Source organism: Rhagoletis zephyria, unplaced genomic scaffold (genome assembly GCF_001687245.7).
Source record: "Rhagoletis zephyria isolate East Lansing unplaced genomic scaffold, Rhagoletis_zephyria_1.1 Rzeph_scaffold_00059, whole genome shotgun sequence".
NCBI classification, from domain to species: Eukaryota; Metazoa; Arthropoda; class Insecta; order Diptera; family Tephritidae; genus Rhagoletis; species Rhagoletis zephyria.
Genome location: NW_016157143.1, coordinates 546,110 through 561,165, shown reverse-complemented (window position 1 = coordinate 561,165; position 15,056 = coordinate 546,110). Strand labels below are relative to the sequence as shown.

The window sequence follows — 15,056 nt, the reverse complement described above, 5'->3', positions numbered from 1 at the left end:
TTAGAGATGCCCAGGCCAAAATTCATGTGTGCTCACCAATTCATCCAAATACATAAATTTTAGTAAGCTGCAGTTTGCCTAAGATCATCATGAATGTGTAGTTCTTTTAGTTGTACGCATGCCAGTCGTCTTCGAAATTTAAAATTCTCCCAAGCTCTTGTCTCTTTTTACTTAGAGGAGTTTTAAAATAACGCTAGCTTACGTGCTAATTCAAGCAAATTGGCAGTTTATCCCGTGAAGTGCTTTCATTAGTCAATAAGTAAAACTCGACACTATTAAAATGCTTTCAGTTCTTAGGAAATATAAATCGTGTTCTTTGCTTTTTTGTAAGGAACTAGTGAACCCGCATGGCGTTAAAACGCCCAAAATTGAACTTCAAAATCCTAAACAATATTCCAAATATTAGTCACAGTTATAAGAGATCAGAGTGTCATATTTCATCCACATCCGTGTAGCTGTTTCTTAGTGAAGAGAGGTCTCGCATAGTGCAGGTTTTTTGATTTCATCAAATTTCAAATCACCATTTGCCGATAAGAAAGATCTTTGTTTTTTGCAACAATTATATTATATAAGGACATAAAATAACAAAAAGAAATAACTTAAGGACGAACACACCTAAAAGTTAAACATAGAATATGAGAATAGAAATATTAATAATAAACCAATAACCACATGATCAAGCTAAAAAGCACTGGAATAGCTGCGCTTGATTGTAGTTGGCTTAACAAATGAAAAAGTGGAAAAAAGCAACAAGAATTCACAAGGCGAACTTAGCGCAGTGCGGAGGCAACCGTCGGTTCGAATCCTACTGAAAGAAGTGTGATGAGGAAATGTGGTGATTTCCGAAATAGTTATCACTTCTACCATTTTTCTAGAATTATTGTTGCTTTTCCAAAATAGTTTTTCATTAAAAACGGCCTCAAGCTCAATAAAAGTTTTTAGATAAAAAAGGTTTTAAGTAAAAAAATAAAACTTTACCGCACATATACAGGTTACGTTCTTTAATTTGACCACTCATTTTTGAAATTCAAAAGAACGCTGACGAATGACTTATCACACAAAATACCTTCTCGTATTATACACATACATATACCTATACCTTTAGATCAATATGTTTTTGTTTTTCGAAAAAGTGGTCAGCCTAATTAAAGATATTTTCAAACTAAAGCTTTCATAAATTTCTTTTGATTCACACCCATATTTAAATATTTTATAAAACTTGTGTAAACGTTAACTAAATTCGACTTTTCAAACAGGTGGAAGTCCGTTTCAAAAGTTATTTCAAACTAAAATCTTCTTAAATCTCTTTCGCCTGACATTGTGGTACACGTGCGTTTCAATAGCAGATGAGCTCATTTGAATTTGATTGTTCAAACACGTTGCAATCGTCCTAAATAAAGGTCAGAAATAAAGAGTTTTCAAACCCGTTTCGATTGATACCCATCCTTTAATAATTCGTCGTACTTATTGAATAATTTCTTCTCAAACGTTCCAAATGTTCAGACTAAATATTTCTTAACACTCTTTCGTTTGACTCCCGTATTTAAATAATTCACATAAATTTTGCATTAGTTAATTAAATTAAACCTTTCAAAGAGATGGCAGCCCTCTGGAAAAGTATTTTCAAGTTAAACTCTTGTTAAGACTCCTTTGTCTAACATTGCGATACATATTTTAATTAAGTGATAAATTAAGTTGAGTTGGATTTTTCAAACATGTGGCAACCCCACTAAAAATAGTTCAGAAATAAAGATTTTTGAAACTCCGCGAATTTTAGTAATTCACTTAACTTATTTAAATACCCTGAATTTAACTATTTAAACAGGTGGCAACCCTTTTCCATCACCTCAAAAGTAGTCTTTGCGTTGAAAATAAAGATTTCCTAACACACTTTCGTTTGACATTCATATTTTGATGTTTCATATAATTTGTGTATAAGTTAACTAAACTCGACATTTCAAGCAGGTGGAAACTTTGCTGAAAATATTTTCAAAACATTACCTTCTTAAAACCATTTCGTTTGGTACCCATATGGTGATACAGACATACTTCTCTTACCTATTTCCCTTAATTCAAATTTAATTTAGCAACCCTCCCATAGTTAAGTTAAAAGACAAAGCTTTTCGATTAATACCCATTTTGAATAATTAATAATTTTTTTTTTAATAATATGAATATAGATAAATTTTTAAAAGGTGGCAACTCTTTTCAAAAAAATAAACCCTTAATGCACATATACAGCCCGAGCTGTACCGCCTTCGAGTGCATTTCGGCCATGAAAAGGCTTCTCGTAAAATCCGTTTGCCATTCGGAGGCAGCTCAAAACTGTAGGTCCGTCCATTTTTGGAACAACATGAAGAAGTATGCCATAAATTTAGGGAGAAGCTCGGCCAAACACTTAGTAAAAGTGTAAGCGCGACGCGACGTTAGCCTATCAGTTTCACAGTTGTACCTACCCTTTGAAATGGTTTAAGCGCTGTTGCCTTACTAAGTGTAGGCCACGAGACAAGGGCCCCACGATGCACCTATCGCATTTTCACGTACAAAGAGCCCTGTGGTGACATTCTTGATGCGTTCCATTGTGTTGTCATTTTAGAGCAAGCTATTATCGAGATTTTTTCCAAGATACTTGGCGGTATGTTTAAATTTCAGGGTTGAACCATCGAGTTAAGAGGGTATAAAAGCAGGTACTTTGTATCGTCTGGTAAAAAGGCCTAGCTCTGCTTTAACTGGGCTTACATCAAGACCGCAGTTTTTGGTGCGAGTAACTACCATAAGGAGATAAGCGGGGATCACATAGCGGTGTCGTCTAGAAATAATGAGTTAAATCTGTTTAGTTACATATAATGCTGTTGTACTTCAAAATACTAAGTCTTATTGTACTAATTTTAAATAAAGAATAAAGAATAAGGCCAGTATGCAGCTCTCAACAAAAGCAAAAACTCCATATAAAATGTCGTACAAAAAATGGCTAAGAAATTTTCTGAAGTCAAATTTCCTTAAGGCAGTCTTCTAAAGTTTTTTTTTTGTGGAAAAAAAGCGCAAGGCAAGCCATTTTTGCAACAGTAATATATGCCCGTTTCATTATTTCTTGAGGCAAGAGTGAGACAACAGGCTGTGAAGTATTAGATGTCGAAATTCCATGGACACACACACGAAATAATGGCAATTCTTTTCTTGAGAGCTGCATACTGGCCTTTCAGCTCAATAACAACTTTCCAAACAACACCACTCAGTAACTGTGAAAATGTAAAAATTTTTGAACTCAAATAAAAAATTTTTGAAAACGTTGGTACATTCAAAAGGTTGCTGCCTACTTAATCACTGCAGAACATTGGATATTAGACAGAAAGATCCGGCATGGAAACCAGTCCTTTCCATACGATCTAGCAGGGTGACTCTGGACCTCGTCCATTCAGATCGCCTGCGCCCGTAGAGAAGTCTATAAGAGGCGGCTTGGAGACTTGTCCTTTGCAACCGCTCAGTGTTTGCAGCTCTGGAAATTAAACTCTTGGACCGCATGTAATACACGTGATATATTTACGGTACTGCTTGGAATCTCCGTCCATTTCAACAGCATCGAGCCATTCTTAGTTAATTATACAATACAGGTTAACTTATATTAAGCTTTAATTAATGAGTTGTGACTCTTTTGAAGACGGTGTGCGATTTGTTACAGAGTATATACGTGTATATATATAGGTCAGATGACTGTAATAAATAAATAAATAAATAAATACCTTTAATTACTCAAAGACTTGTTCTCCATACCGTTGTGTGATGACACTATTTATATAGTAAATCAGTTATATTCCAAGAGTTTTATTTACGATTTTCTGATTATTTTTAATATATTTGTACATACATATTTAAATTCACGCCTTTTTTGTGAATATTTCACTGGTCTCTTTTAATTAGGGTTTTAATCTCTTACAACGATCACATTTTAAAACATGAATGTATGTACATACATATACACATATTAGTACATTGCATAGAAGTTTTATAAAATATTCTCATTGAATATATTTAATTTGGAAATAAGCACACATAAACACATGAAAAAATGACACAACAAAATACATACATATGTACATAGTATTTTTTTTATTTCCCCTAATAATTTTACCCATGATAAAAACATAGCAAGGTAGAACCGTTCTCTCAATTTGTCGGCCATGATTTTTTTTTGAATTTTGCCAACATTTTAAAATCATATAAAAGTGAAAATAAAAAATTTAAATTGTTCGAAATTGTTGTTGCTTGAGATTGAAAATGAAAATGTGTGTGTGAGTTTGTGAATAAATTTAAAAATTAAATTGTTTGGAAACGTCAAGAATTTTAAAAGTGACTCTCAGCGGTTCTACCTTACTATATTTTTATTATGATTTTACCTGCCTATATTCTTTCGCATACTATTAATTATGTACATATATATATATGTACATTATATCGTACCATCTAACAAGCTAACGAAAAAAGTTCGCCGTACATCATTGAGTCTAAATTATTTTTTTCACGGCAATTTCTAAAAAAGGATTTTTTTGTTTTTGCCGAACCTATAAATATTTTATATTATATGTTATATTTTCGGCATTTACAGTCGGATCTTAAATCATGATATATCGATGTTCTTGTCTCGAGGAGAAATATTTTTTTTGTAATGCCAGAGTTCATTGACCGCAAGTACCCCTTTCTACTTAGTACTTATTCACCAGATATCAGTTCCTACCACGCTAACGTACCACCCTAATGCCAGTGAATTACAGCTCGTCAAAAATAATTAAACTTTTGCTAATAAAATATTTTGATTTTTCCAGTAGAACTATTTTAGAGAAATATTTTTTTTGCCGAATGTATGTAGGTGTCACCGAAAAATGTGAAGACCCTTAGGTTCTGCGAAAAAATATTTTTTTTTTTTTCGAAATTGCCTTGCAAAAATACTCCAGGCTCACCGTATTCGGCGAACTTTTTTTTTTACTATCTTGTGTGGTGGTGAAGTCTAATGTACACCCATACATATCTACATTGAAAATAAAATAATATAATTAATTAAATTTCCACTTGCACACAAACACTTGGCCAAAAACAATGTGTTTTATTGAAGATTTTATCGTCGCTATTCACTTTCATCTGAATTTTTGGCATAAATTTGTATGCCTGCGCTATGAAGTCATGGCAAAAAAATAACAACAGCAAAAAGCCGAATAGAATTAAAAAATAAACATTCCAATAAAATTTTTAACATAGAAAACAAACACATGGCAAGCAAATTAGTTCAACGTTGTGGCCAACTAATTGTAAGCTGACATAAAAACGGAAAATCGCATATAAAATTAGGCGATTAAAATTACTGTCACGTTTTGGCGAAGACATTACAAGTCGAAAAAAAAATGGACAAGAAACCGGAACGGCGTGAGGCGGGGCGTTATTCGATACGCACTCCACTAAGGTACTCATAGTGAGCATCTAGTTAACCAAATTTTGTTGGAGATTCATGCTTTTATTTATTTATTTTTTGTGTGCATTTTTTTTGTTTGTGGGCCAGTGTTTTTAGCTATGATAGCGTGTCTCCTCAATATTCTCTTATTATTTTAAGTGTGTGTGCGAATAAATTACTTTGATTTGAAAATAAATTTGTTGTGAAAATAAATTTGACGCATGTATGTTTGTTTAAAGATGTGCGTAGAAATTGATTTTTAAAGTGAGTCTCGCGTCTTAGAGGTAGACTTCATCGGCTTTTTATTTGCTCGCCTTTCTTCTGCGCTTCAATATTTTTCGCTTTAGAAAATTGAATTCGCAAATAAAGACAAAAGTGGCGCACGGCCTAAAGAAATCGCATTTGTATTTGATCTTTTTTGATAATGTTTTCTTTGTCACTTTGCACCTGGAAGACGTAAATCTTTCATCGAATTCAAATTCTTTTAATGCTTACTATAAAAAATTCACGCATAACTATGTACATTTCACAATACATGTGTATGTACATATGTACATTCAATGCATATAAATTAAATAGGTCAATTATTCGATAGCGGAATGAAAATGTAAGCTATGTAGGTTTTTTTTTGTCTTCTGTGACTGTTCAAACTAAACAAAAAAACTTTAGTAATAAGTTTTAAATTTTATGCACAATATATATTTTAAAGACATTTTTCAAAATCTTTTTTTAATGCATACAAGTTGCGGTTTTTTAATAAATAGTTTTTTTAATAAAAAATAAATAAATTCTTTAACTCTGAAAAATTATTTAAATTTGCTGTTAAATTTTAGTAAGGAAAATTAAAATTTTCAAAAACTTTTATTTTTAATGCGTACAAGTTTGCACTTTTTTATTTATTTCAATAAAAAAAAATACCATTTTAATTCTGAAAATTTTTTTAAATTTGCTAATGGGCTTTTGTGTCGTCGGAACTTGTACCACAGCGAAAGATATTTTTAGAACGATAACTAGCGTATAAAATTGTTTTAACAAAAATACCAAACGATTTCTTAGTTTTATGTAACTATCATTTGAATGAGTGTGACTGGTGGAACACTGAAAAGAACTCCATTTTACCCTTGTGTACTCAAAGCAGAATTTTAACCAAAACACTTAATCTTCATGAACGATGTTTTTGTGTTGTAAATTATTTCGTTTTCAATAAAATTAGGTTTATATAATCTTCAGAGAAATATTAAAAAATATTTAAAGTTGTGTCTGGTGGGACATCTCCTTGCGACTGGTGTAAAGTAATTATACATGAAATAAAAGTTTCCATAGACAAAAATTACAACTTCTTTTGTTTTTTTTTTAATATTTTCCAACATATTAATGAAATGTAGTCATTTAACAAGGCATTTTTAGCAAAAAACAAACCGACTTCAACTCTCATATAAAAAAAACTATATATCTCATGATCCACTGATCGGATCCTAACCAGATTAGTATGGGACCACCTCTGAGACACTACTTTTCCGGTGCAGAATTATCGAAATCGGTTGCCGTGGTCCAAAGTTATGCGGTAACATAGAAAATTAAAAAAAAAAAAAATTTTTAAATTTCCGACGAACTGATAACCTACTCCTTTTTTGGAAGTCGGTTAAAAAGAGGTTACTGCTGAAATAGAGATAATAAGGGAATATTTAAATCTATGTTGCTTTCCTTTTTTCAATGGAATGACCCTAATCATTATAAATTTGCTCAAGTTACTCGTTTTTATTAATGAAATATGAATTTTGAAAGTTTGCACTTTTTAATTTAAACTCGAGTTACTCGTGTTTTAATGAAATTCTGCTAAATTTTTAGTAATAAATTTTATGCCCAAGATATTTTTCAAAATCTTTTATTTTCAATGGATACAAATTTCCACTTTTTTATTTTGAGTAAAAAAATATATGTATTTTTTTTAATTCTGAAAAGTTGTTTAATTTGCTTGTCATTGTAATTCTGAAATTCAAGGTTACTCGTTTTTTTAAGAAATTCTGTTAGTTTTTATTTCATTTTTTTTTTTTAGTAAATTGCATCTACAAATTCCTAATCCATAATCCAAAATACCATTTAAAATAATAATAATAATAATACCATTTAAAATATTTAAAATTCTTTGTTTAAAAAAACGCACTTTATTTTTACTAAGCAATTCAATTTTTTATTTCTGAAAAATTTGTAAATTTACCTACTAATCATTGTAATTTTGTATATTCCAGCTACTCAGTTTTTAAATTCTTTAATTCTCATAAACTAATGACAAACCTATCTCCCTTTGGCTGATCAAGATGATCGATTAACAGAAGCGATCGGATACTGCTGACAGAGCTCTTAAGCACCCATAGTCATAATTAACTTCAAGTATATGTGAAATTTCTTCAATAAAAAACTTTTAAATTTAATATTTTCACTTTCGTAAAAATTCAGGTTTTTTTTTTTAAATTATTTTAACGACCTGTCACTCATTTCGATAAATAAACTATTTTTTAACAAAAGAAAAATTAAAAAATTATACAAATTTAAATTACCTTGGAAAGAATATAATTTGGAAAAAGGTTAAAATTTTCGCCACATTTTTATATATAGAAATAATTTCAGACATGTGCATCTAAGGACTAACACAAAATAAAAATAAATACATATTTAAAACAAATTTTAGTTTTTAAAAAGGTAATAACACTTTTCCAACAAAATTTTTCATAAATTTTTTTAATTCTGAAAAATTTTGTAAACTTGCCAGTCATTGTAATTTTGCAAATTTTTTAATGAACATCTGTTCAGTTTTTTTATTTATTTTTTAAGAAATTGCTTCTACAAGACTCATGAATACATTATCTTTTTTTATATAAGTAAAACTTGTTTGAAATAAAAAAAAATCGTTCAAAAGAAGAAAGTAAAGTTTAACAATTTTTAACTTTCATAGAGGCCATAACAATTTACCAAAAAAAAAGCCTTCAACGAAAAATATGTCTTCCAATACCACACATTTCAGGCGGCAGCAAAGAAGTCGGAGAAGCTCGGTACATAACTAATTATAATTTTTAAACCGATCATAAGGGATGTTAGAATGCAATGTACCTGAGAGCACCAGAAAGGGTATGTTTCGAAATGTATATAAATATCCAACTGAATAGTTGATTAGATACTGCAAATGTCTACAAACACTCATTGTTTTTATTTTTCTGTGAAACAGAAATTATAATTTTAGTAAATTATAAATTTAAAATTTACTTATTATCGTTTGACGCATAAATATATTTAAGATTTTTATTTTAAAATTAATTTCAAACAAATTTACTTTGAAGTTTTTTTTTAATGAAAATTACCTTAGGTCTTATATGTACATACGTACGTATGTGTTTTTGCAAAAATTTTTTAGATTGACCATTTTCAAATAAAAAGCGACATCTGAATCACCAAAATTAATTGCAAGTAGTTAACAAAAGAAAATTTCAAACTGTCAAACGAAATTTTTGATGCTAAAAATATAAAATTAGACATTCGAATTTGCAAAGAGGTTGCAAAAATCAACTGAAAAATTTACATACATATGTACGGATGTGCATCAGGGTGATCCAAAAATACACCGGAAAATCCATTTTCTGGAATTTTCCTGCGTTCTCGGACTGCCTGCCGAGATAGGTCGATCTTCTACTCAGCCATCGATATAGTATGTGTGTATGTAAATAGCTATACACCAAACAACAAAATTTAAAAAAAATTTTCCGCTCAGAACCATGTCAACAAAGCAAATGTTGAAATGCATTCGCGAAGCTAACAAACAAGAACAAGCACCATATCGCTGGTAACACAAAATTACGAAAAAAATTTAAATAAAATTAAAACGGTACAACACATAAAATAAAAAATAAACGCAAAAATAAAAAGCGGCCTTGTCTTGCTATGGCTATGGCCCAAAGCACCTGTTGAACGCGCTTGAAAAATTGCAAGAAAAGTTTGCAATGCACACACACCGAAAAAAAAACGAAAACAAAAGCCAACACAAATACCAGCGAAGGAAAACACAAGCATTTGTGCTTGAGAACACATATGTAGGTATTTATGAGCTGCTGTAACTTGTTTTATTAAATTCTAAATTAAATTTGTTTTTTTGCTGCTGCACAAAACCTAAAAAAAAACTCATTGGCGCACTTGAAGCAAAAATAGTAGAAGAAATAGAAAAAATAATATAAAAAAAATGCAAAGCAAATGCTGTCTTTAAATTCCATTTAATTTTATTAGCTATACGCTCTTCACTGCATTTTTGCATTTGTATTTACATTATTGCACACTTTGTCGTTTCTTCGCCAGGTGGCACTTGATTTGCTTTGTGTTCAACGCCACGATTTTTATTAGCAGCGACAAATTGTATTTGTTGGAATTTTTTATTTTTTGAAAAAGCGCCGTTTTCACTTTTTTTTGCTTAATTTTATTCAATTCATGCCGTTTTAACCGTTAGCAATGCAGCGCGCACGGCACGTCCCGCATAACACGTCCATTAACACCACACCGAAAAACAACCGTTTAACACCGTTAAACGAAGACGCACAACCGCAACCGAGGAACGACAAAACGCAACTGAATGCGACTCCGCCAACAGCTATTCAGTTAATAGCCAGCCTGTTCGTCGTAGCTCATATCAACCCGCTCATCGGCACCCAGCTCACGGACTACGGTGCGTATGTGGATTGCAATGCCTAGTGTGCGGCGGCGGAGGCGGCGGCGGCACTTGATCGTCGTAGTCGACATGTGCAACATGGGGAGCGACCACCCACCCTCCACCGCCACCACCAACCAAACTGCCACCCATCGCTCATTGCCACTTCCGATGCACGCTTTGGCGCGCTCAAAAGCCGGCAAAATAAGCAAATCGGCAGCCACGCGCATCACCACTTCGTCGTTGAATTTCGGTCGAAACTTCGCAGATGCTCTATTGCAAATTTCATTCATAAATTTTCACTTTGTTTACGCGGGTTGTTGCTTTATTGCCTTCCTTTTGGGGGTCATTGCTTTGCTTTTTTTTGCTGTAAAAAGCTTTCTGCGCGCGCAAGCAATTTTGCACTTTGTGAAGTAGTGTTGTTAAGTTGTACGAAACGGAAGCTTTCCTGTCCATCCGTGCTAATCGGAAGTGAGTACCGTTAATGTGAGCGTTTTCTAAGAGAAACATTGATGTTATTGAAATTTCGAATTCAGCGGTCAGTGGGTGGCTCCTCATGGCTAGGTACAAAATTTTGCCGTTTTTAAGAAACCTCAGGCCATCATGAACTCTCTTGGGTACTAAAACAAAAACTGTCCAATAGACCGTACCACCTTACAAGCAAACAAAACAAAGTTCAAAGTACCCCGGAAGTATTTCGGCAAGTAAATTTGGAAAAAAAAATTTTGCCAAAACCTTGGGATTACCTTTTTGCATTTTTCGGTGACACCTATGTACATCCGACAATAACTTTTTTAAATAGTTCTACTGAAATAATCGAAAAACTTTTTTAGCAAAATTTACATTATTTTTGGTGAGCTTTAATTTATTGAGATTGGGGTGTACGTTAGCGGGGTAGGAACTGAGATCTTGTGAGTAAGTACTAGAACGGGGTACTTGAGTTCAATGAACTTTGGTACAAAAAATGTCCTTCTTGAGACAGGAACATCGATTTATCATACTTTCAGCTCCAACTCTAAATGCCGAAGATATGATGACAAATGTAGAAAGACGGCCCACGTTCAGAAAAAAATAAAAAATTGTGGCATGTCTCTCTCGATAAGAACCTGCTCCATTGCGGCTCTAGATTCGCTTTTAGGATGGACTCCTCTCCATATTTTTATTCAAGTAACAGCAGCCACGGAGGTGTTGCAATTTCGATTATCTGCTTGTACATAAAGAAACTTCACACAGGTATTCTTGGGAATATACCAGGTTTGGAAATATGCGGAGTTTCTCATTCCATAACGAAGAGGATTTGCTTTGACGGAAAGCTCCATCCAGTTAAAATCCCAGATCGCAAAGATTGGGCAAAGGAAAGCTCTGTCCTTGATCCCAGACACGTACATTGGTACACGTACGGTTCAGAGATGGAAGACAGAAAACCCGCAACCCCCATGTCCAGATGGCTCCCGGTTTTCCAGGCTGAAGTTTTTGTAATTCTTAGATGATCCAAATTAAACATCTGGGCCTTCTCAAACAGGATGATGACATCCAAACCTATAAAAGACTGCTTAACACACTTCAAACCCAGCAGAAAAAGTAAAGTAACTCTGTGCTGAGTTCCGGGTCACTGTGGGATCGAATGCAACGAGTTTGACATGAGAAGGATTCTTAGATGCCTTTTTAAGACCGGAATTATTCGATGGTCTCAGTTGGCCCTCTTCCAAAACCATAATAACTGAGTGGATGTACTCTGAACGCAGTAAATACCGGGAGGCGGGGCCATAGACAGGCCAGGCTCTTTGACTACCCTTTCGGAAGTTACACAAATAAGCACAAATGGCATCAGGCTTTTCTCCGGGTATCTAACGGGCCAGCCTTGGCCAGGCAAAGATTAACTTTCTTCAAACCTTAATTGTTCAAACCCTTATTAAGGCGCTTTAGGATGGTCTTGGAAGCCCGATCTCACCATGATCTACTCTACTTTCACCAGATCGAACCGGAACACTCCAGCCAAGGACAATCGCAAATATGTACCTTTTTCCTTTAGGGAGCCGCTTATACTCAACCAATATCTATAACCGCTCAACTTCGGCAAAATGCACATCCGCGCCCGATGCTGTTAGCTCAGCTTATGTTCGGGTCTCGAAAACCACGAGGAGTACCGGACTGCTGTTACATGACCCTTACGTCTGGCTCTTATTCAACAACAACTCAATAGAACCCGGCGTGCTGCACCCACACTTAACACCAGCCATTCTCGTACTTAAACCTTCTTTAACCCTGGAATTACATTCTTATGTTCTGTTATAGTAAAGAAAATGTTGAATTTCATAACTTTTCAAAAATTACCAAAATTTAAATCATAGCTCTTTAATTCCTCAGTTCAGGAATACACCGAAAATCTCTATTCACGGCTGCTATGCAACTCTGCTGGTGAAAGAAAGCATTTAGCAAAACAAAAATGAAAATCAGCTGTCCATAGATGACAAAAGGCGAAGATAAGTGAATTGATTTTTCATGCTGGATAAGAGAAAATCCATTTATAAATAAATAAATTTTGTATAAAACGCATTGCTTACTGTGCAGAAGCATGCTCGCAGATGTGGACGTATTCATATCCAACTATACGCTAGTAGATCCAGAAATATACCAATTATGGATAGAGGGATTTTCCTGTAAGTGGCGCCGTGCAGTGCAGAGTGGCACAGTTTAATAAACTTCGTGTAAATTTTCACATTTCAGCAAGTGAGGCCGTTTGCTACTTGAAGCAGAAGGGTTTTGGCAGCCTGTTTGGAGCACCAATCGATCTGATTGCATCCGATGTGCTGGATCATTATCGTACTTACTCGCTCATAGAGCGACTGCTGCATGCGCCCACAAAATTACTTGAGCAGTCCTGTTTCCAATTGGAGCCGCAAACACGTGATTTGATTATTGAAAAGTAAAATAAATTATAAGGAAGCGAAACTTTTAGTGATATACATATTTGTATTTCAAAAGGTACTACTCCATCGATGATGCAGTGGCGCGAGAAATTCTAGGCAAGAAGCTGTCATCGCGCTATAGAAAGGATCTCGATGAGGTGGCGGAGAAGACTTGCGTTAAGCTAAAATCGTGCAGGTTTGTTGTGGTTGTTTTTTTTTTGTAAGTCCCTGCCATTTATAAAGTTTTTTTTTTTTGATAACAGACGCCAATTTGACAACGTTAAACGCATTTTTAAGGCAGTGGAAGAGTTACCTGGCAATATCACCAACAATATTAAGCAGCTATTTTCGGTTTCGGATGGACTGGCCAAGTGAACAAAATTAAATTTAATACAAATAGCCGGCCTTTAAATAATTTTTTATTTTTGCATTTTCCCAGAAAATATGCTTCTATAGTATTTCTTGCTTGCTTACGTTTTGAAACCTCTAAGAAAAAGTTGCAGTATTTAACCTTTTCCGACTTGTTTGCTTGCTCGCAAGCCATTATGATTTATTGGACGTATACCTATCAGCATTCTGGTCCTGAGTATTACGATACAGAAATGGACAAAGAATTTCTGCTTGATTTGCGTGAGCTGCGTTGCCTATTGGATAAAGAGAAGGAAATCAAGCAGTAAGTTACATATCTGCTAGCTAGTGATTTAATATAAATTTTGTTATTCATATGTATTTACAGTCTAGTTTGCTTGCGTTTAAAGCCAGTTCTGTTGGAGCGTGCTTACTTTGAGCTGGACAATAGCTTCCGGTAGCTACTAGTTTTTTAACATCAAATTTCTTCCATTACTTACTTTTACTTAACTGCAGCTCCTACTGGCGTGCATTTATTACTATTGCTTGCAATTTACATCGTAATCGTGAATTGCGTGACTTGTTTCTGGATCTTTGTGAGAAATTAATAGAACCATGGCGTCAAAATGGCTGGAGCCGAGAACAAGTAAATAAATTTTTGTCGGCCATAACGCAAAGTGTTTTGGATTTGGAAATTTCACGGTGAGTCATAAGTAGCGCTAAACAGAAGAATAGTGAAACATATAGTCTAAATATTAAAGAATGCAAGTAGCATTTTATGAGCAAAAATGTGTCTAAATTTTCCAAAGCCAAACCAGTCTTCAGAAATACCTTTTATTACAATCTTTAGCTTAAATTCTGTATACGGAGATGACTTTCAAACCTGGTGCATCGAATAACCAGCGGCAATGTTAAGCTCTCTGTTTTTCGACGAGAGATAATCATATTTACTGAATTTTAATGCTAATGCTATACAAAACTTGCGTTTATTGTGGTTCTTAAAGAAAACATTTTCTAACTTTTACTTTCTCTTTCATTGCAAACAACTACTTTTGCCACAGTGACCAAGAAACGCGTTGCCTTTGGGATCGCTACATGCAGGTCATCAGCATTTGTTTGGACAGGATGTATCATATTTAATTCAACTAAGATGCCTCGTTTTTGTGTTGTTCAAAAATGTGTTGTCTCTCTTTTAATCACGGCTATCACTGAATTCGTCGTAGTCCGAGTTTTCGTGAAATCTATGAAGCTGCTATCACTGAATCCCAATAGCTACGAACAAAGCATACACTTGGAGTTCATACGTTCTTAGCAATTCGGATTCTGTGATCGCATTTTCGTGCATTTTACGAAAATCGGGCGACGATGGTTGCAGCGATAGCCCAGATTTAATTTATAGTTCGAAAGTAATTTAATGACTAAAAAATTTAGATGTTAAAATGCAATGTGTTGTATTTAAATTTTAAAAACATTAAAAGCGCAGCATGACATTTTTTAAAAAGTCCTTTTTTAATATGAAATATGGAATGCGACGGATTTTTACTTTGGTATTTTGTTGTTCAGTACAACAACCACTTCAACTCGCTGTCAGCTGTGTTAGCAAAATTTTTCTTTTCATTTACATTTAACAACGGTATTTAGTTCACTTTTGTCGTGTTTTTTTTTACACAAT

General features: G+C 33.8%; 1 protein-coding gene across 1 annotated transcript; it reads left to right on the top strand.

The window, feature by feature from the left end:
• Positions 1 to 12,594: 12,594 nt before the first annotated feature.
• Fibp (acidic fibroblast growth factor intracellular-binding protein) lies at positions 12,595 to 14,962 on the top strand. Its single transcript, XM_017625048.1, has 8 exons — positions 12,595 to 12,787; positions 12,855 to 13,053; positions 13,113 to 13,232; positions 13,300 to 13,407; positions 13,476 to 13,709; positions 13,773 to 13,841; positions 13,901 to 14,086; positions 14,446 to 14,962. Exons 1-8 carry the CDS (start codon positions 12,703 to 12,705, stop codon positions 14,522 to 14,524), a joined length of 1,080 nt encoding a protein of 359 aa, XP_017480537.1. The 5' UTR covers positions 12,595 to 12,702; the 3' UTR covers positions 14,525 to 14,962.
• Positions 14,963 to 15,056: the final 94 nt, after the last annotated feature.

Coding starts and splice junctions, on each gene's coding strand:
- Fibp (XM_017625048.1), top strand. CDS start 12,703: ATGCTCGCAGATGTGGACGTATTCATATCCAACTATACGCTAGTAGAT. Junction 13,054..13,112: donor CGTGATTTGATTATTGAAAA/GTAAAATAAATT, acceptor GTATTTCAAAAG/GTACTACTCCATCGATGATG. Junction 14,087..14,445: donor TTGGATTTGGAAATTTCACG/GTGAGTCATAAG, acceptor CTTTTGCCACAG/TGACCAAGAAACGCGTTGCC.